Genomic DNA, 3946 nt, shown 5'->3' with positions numbered 1-3946 from the left:
CTGGTGGTCCCTGCTCCTGGGGGGGTCCCCATCCCACCGCTGGTGGTCTTTACTCTGTCTCCCCCCTGCCAGGTCCAGACGTGCCGTGCCACTGTGGCCCCGTGGGGGTGGCCCTCAGCCCCCCGACCCCTCGAGTGCTGCCACCCTGGAGGGGCGTTTTATGAAGGTCACTTCCTCAAGGTGCTGTTTGACAGGATGAGCCGGATCCTGGACCAGGTACGCCCTGGGTACACCTGGGTGCCCACCAGGCTCTGCCCTTCCCCTTGGTACCACCCTCATCTTGGCTGGGGGGTGTTTGAGCAGGGGGTGGTGCCGTGGCTTCATGTGGCTACTGCCAGCCATGTGCCCCTCCCCAGGACCCCCATAATGGGGGCGAAGTGGCCAAGAGCATCAGGAGTGCTCGGTGGGGATGGGCTCAGGACCCACATCAGGGGCTGGGGGATGTTGGGGTGGGGTGGCCAGCCCCACCCCAGCTCCTGAGCATCGCCCCCCTTCCATCCCAGCCCTACAGCCTGAACCTGCAGGTGACCTCGGTGCTGTCCCACCTGGCCGCCTTCCCCCACCCCCACCTCCACGAGTACCTGCTGGACCCCTACCTCAGCCTGGCCCCCGGCTGCCGCTCGCTCTTCTCCGTCCTGGTCAGGGTAAGGTCACCCACCACGCTGGGGGGGACATGGGGACACCCCCCCGACAACCCTAACCCTCTTTTCACCCCCCCTCAGGTGATTGGGGACCTGATGCAGCGGCTCCAGCGGGTGCCCCAGGCCAGGGCCAAGCTGCTCCTGGTGCGCCGGCAGCTCCTGGGGCTGGTGCCCGGCGAGCAGTGAGTGCTGGGGGGGCACTGGGAGGGGGGGAGTGCCTTTTGGGGGGCAGGGTCTGTACCCTAGGCAACCCCCCTCTTTGCTCCTCTGCCTCCAGGATGGATCACACGGTGCTCTTCAAGGGCGTGGTGGTGCTGGAGGAGTTCTGCAAGGAGCTGGCTGCCATCGCCCTGGTCAAGGGGCCGCCAGAGGGGCCACCCTGAGCCCCCCCAATTCGGCTGGGCTGCGGTGGCCACTGGGGGTGGCCAAACCCCACGCTCTGGTAGCCTCCAGTGGCCCTGTCCTGACTGCCAAGAGCCAGGAACGGCCGTGGCATGCCGGGAAGGACCTGGCAGGAGGAAGACGAGCCACCGAGTCCCTCCTCAGCACCTCGGGGGTGACGCCACCTCCCCGTGCAGGATGTGGCCCCGCCTGGGGCGAGGCGACGGGTGCTGCGTGTCCTCCTGGGTGGTGGGTTCCTGCTCCCCCCAAACCTCCAGCAGGGATTTTTTTTTGGGGGGGCAATAATGGGGTACGTGGGGCAGTGGCCCCCCCCCCCCCATCAGCTGCAAGGACTTGCTTGTCCCCCCCAGTGCTGTGGCACAGGGGGGTGACATGTGTGACATGTGTGTGTGTGTGTGTGTGTTGGTGCTGGACCCTGGCACAGCACCTGCCCCTGGGTGATGGGACTCTGCTCTAATAAAGCTGTGAGCTCAGCACCACACACGCTGTGCCCCTGCCGTCCCTTCCCAAACACCCCACAAAATGCCCACTCCTGACTTTTTCCCCGACCCCATATCCCACCTTGAACCACCTTGAGCCAGGTGGGTGGAAACAACAGCAGCAGCAGCAGCAGCAGCAGCAGCAGCAGCCAGGTTTATTTTACCTGTGGTCCCAGCACCCCCAGACCACAACCGTGTCCTGCCCCAAAGCATCCACAAGCACATCCATCCCAGGGCTCCCACCTTCAGCGGGACCCCTGGATGCGCATCCCGCTCAGACACACACCCCCCCACCCGCCCCACTCCCAAATCCAGGCTTCCCTGGCACTAACTACGGATGGGCACCGTGGCCCGGAGCCGCTGCAGGATGCGGCCCCTCAGCCCCTCGTCCTCCACGTGCCACCAGCGCAGCGCGGGGTCACACGGCTCGGGGGGCACATCCCCGTGGCTGCCCGGGGCGCTCAGCACCACGTTGAAGCAGATGCCATCAGCCCCCCCGGCCCCCCCAGCCCGGTGCTGCAGCCCCAGCAGCCCCAGGACCCCCGTCTGGGGGTCCCAGGGGGGGTCCCAGGGCAGGCAGTCCCGCAGCAGGCACAGCGCGGGCCGGCACAGCCCCGCACGCAGCTCGGGGGGGGACGTGCCACAGGCCACCACAGGCAGGTGGGGGGTCCCGGCGGTGCCCAGCAGCACCCACAGGTCGCCAGCGGGGCTGGTGAAGGGCAGCAGGAGGCGCAGGCAGAGGGGGGCACAGGGCAGCTGGCGGGGCAGGGTCGGGGGGTGCGGGGGGCTCCGGCGGTAGCGGGTGGCCAGGTCCAGCACGGGCAGGATGTCCAGGGAGCGCAAGGGCAGCGCTCGGGGGTCCCCCGACCACCACTGGGCCTGCAGGGACTCGGCGTCCGCCTCCTCGAGGGTCTTCAGGGTCCCACCTGAGGGCAGAGGGATGGGGTGGGTGGGGGACAGCGGGACAGGCAGGGGGGTGGCAGTGCCTGGTGATGGGGCTGGGGGGGGCAGTGAGACCCCCGTTGTGGGGCTGATGGTGGGCACTGATAGCCCAGAATGGAGTCGGGGGGATGCCAGTACTGGTGGCTGGTGGGGGTAGGGGACAGCGATGCCCTGGCACAAAAAGGGGAGGGGACACTGATGTCCATTGCAGGGCTGGCAGGGGGTGCTGATGCCCTGGTACAGGGCTGGCAGGGGACACAGGCTGGCACAAAGGTGGCAGAGGACACCAGTGACCCAGTACAGGGCTGGCAGAGGACACAGGTGTCCATCATGGAGCTGGCAGGGGACAGGGATGCCCATCATGGGGTTGGAAGAGGACACCAGTGCTCTGCCACAGGGCAAAGCAGGGAACAGGGACATCCATCATGAGGCTGGTAAGGGATGCCAATTCCCATCACAGGGCTGGCTGGGGACACGGACACCCATCGCGGGGCTGGCAGGGGGCACACCAGGCGCCCCACCCACCCCGTGCCCTCGCAGCCCCCCGGGACTCACCCGCGGGACGCGCCAGGAAGGCGAAGCGGATCCAGGCGGGGCCGCGCTCCTCCAGCGCCAGCAGCGTGACGGGCTCGCACTCCAGCCCCGACTCCTCCTTCACCTCCCTCCGCAGGGCCTCCACGACCCCCTCCCCGGGCTCCATCCTGCCCGCGGGCAGGTACCACCTCCCGCGGCACTCGGGCTTCGCCTCCTGCACCAGCAGCACCGCGCCCTGCGGGCACCGAGGGGCTCGCTGGGCACCGGCGGCTTTCGGGGGGCACCGAGGGTCCCCTCGGGGGGGGGGGGGCTGCCTCACCTCCTCGTTGAACAGCACGGCCAGCACCACGTAGCAGACGGTCCTGCCCAGGCTCACGGGCGCGGGGGGCGCGGGGGACCCCTCGAAAGTCGCCCCCACTTCCCAAGCGCCCCCGTCCAGCACCGCGTCCAGCTCCGCCGTCGGGGCGTCCCCCATGGAAAAAGCGGGAGGGGGGGTGGTCCCGCGGCTGGATGGGGAGGGGGAGCACCCGCTCAGGGGGTGGCGGGGTTTTGGGGCGGGGAGGGGACCCCCCAGACGTGCAGGCGGGGGGACAAGGAGCCCCGGCGGTGCGTGGGCTGGAGGGGGCGGTGAGGGAGGGGGTCTGGCGATTGTGGGGTGCACGGCGGGGTGGGATGGGGGGTCCCGGAGGAGGGGAAGGGCCTGCTGGACTGCGGGATGGGGAGGGGGGTGTAGGTGGGGAAGGGTCTGCTGGGCTGGGGGGGCACGTAGCAAGGGAAGAGCTCGGTGGCCTTGGCGATGCAGGGCGGGGCACAGAAGGGGAAGGGTCTGCTGGACTGGGGGACCCCCAGGGGGCTGTAGGGGGGCAGGTAGAAGGGGAAGGGGTCGCTAGGCTTGGGGAGCCGCGGGGGGCTGCGGTAGGGGAAGGGCTGGCTGGACTGGGGGAGGCA

The 3946-nt window shown here is 69.4% G+C and overlaps 2 protein-coding genes across 2 annotated transcripts in view; one reads left to right on the top strand and one right to left on the bottom strand.

Moving 5' to 3' along the window:
• FAM160B2 (family with sequence similarity 160 member B2) overlaps window positions 1-1134 on the top strand; it is a 5783-nt gene extending 4649 nt beyond the window's left edge. The window contains exons 14-17 of the mRNA XM_027668935.1: window positions 73-216; window positions 504-644; window positions 723-823; window positions 919-1134. Coding sequence (XP_027524736.1) covers window positions 73-216; window positions 504-644; window positions 723-823; window positions 919-1024 — 492 coding nt within the window. The 3' untranslated portion in view covers window positions 1025-1134. The remainder of the gene's footprint in view (window positions 1-72; window positions 217-503; window positions 645-722; window positions 824-918) is intronic.
• A 520-nt stretch (window positions 1135-1654) lies between these two features.
• The window catches only part of NUDT18 (nudix hydrolase 18), a 2943-nt gene continuing 651 nt past the window's right edge, over window positions 1655-3946 (bottom strand). The window contains exons 2-4 of the mRNA XM_027668898.1: window positions 3318-3504; window positions 3020-3233; window positions 1655-2448 (exon numbers count right to left, since the gene is read on the bottom strand). Of these exons, the coding sequence (XP_027524699.1) occupies window positions 1850-2448; window positions 3020-3233; window positions 3318-3473 (969 nt within the window). The 5' untranslated portion in view covers window positions 3474-3504 and the 3' untranslated portion in view covers window positions 1655-1849. The remainder of the gene's footprint in view (window positions 2449-3019; window positions 3234-3317; window positions 3505-3946) is intronic.

Source organism: Corapipo altera, unplaced genomic scaffold (assembly GCF_003945725.1).
Source record: "Corapipo altera isolate COAL_440 unplaced genomic scaffold, ASM394572v1 182, whole genome shotgun sequence".
NCBI lineage: Eukaryota > Metazoa > Chordata > Aves > Passeriformes > Pipridae > Corapipo > Corapipo altera.
Note: the sequence above shows the minus strand (reverse complement) of the source record. Positions and strands in the feature narration are given on the sequence as shown.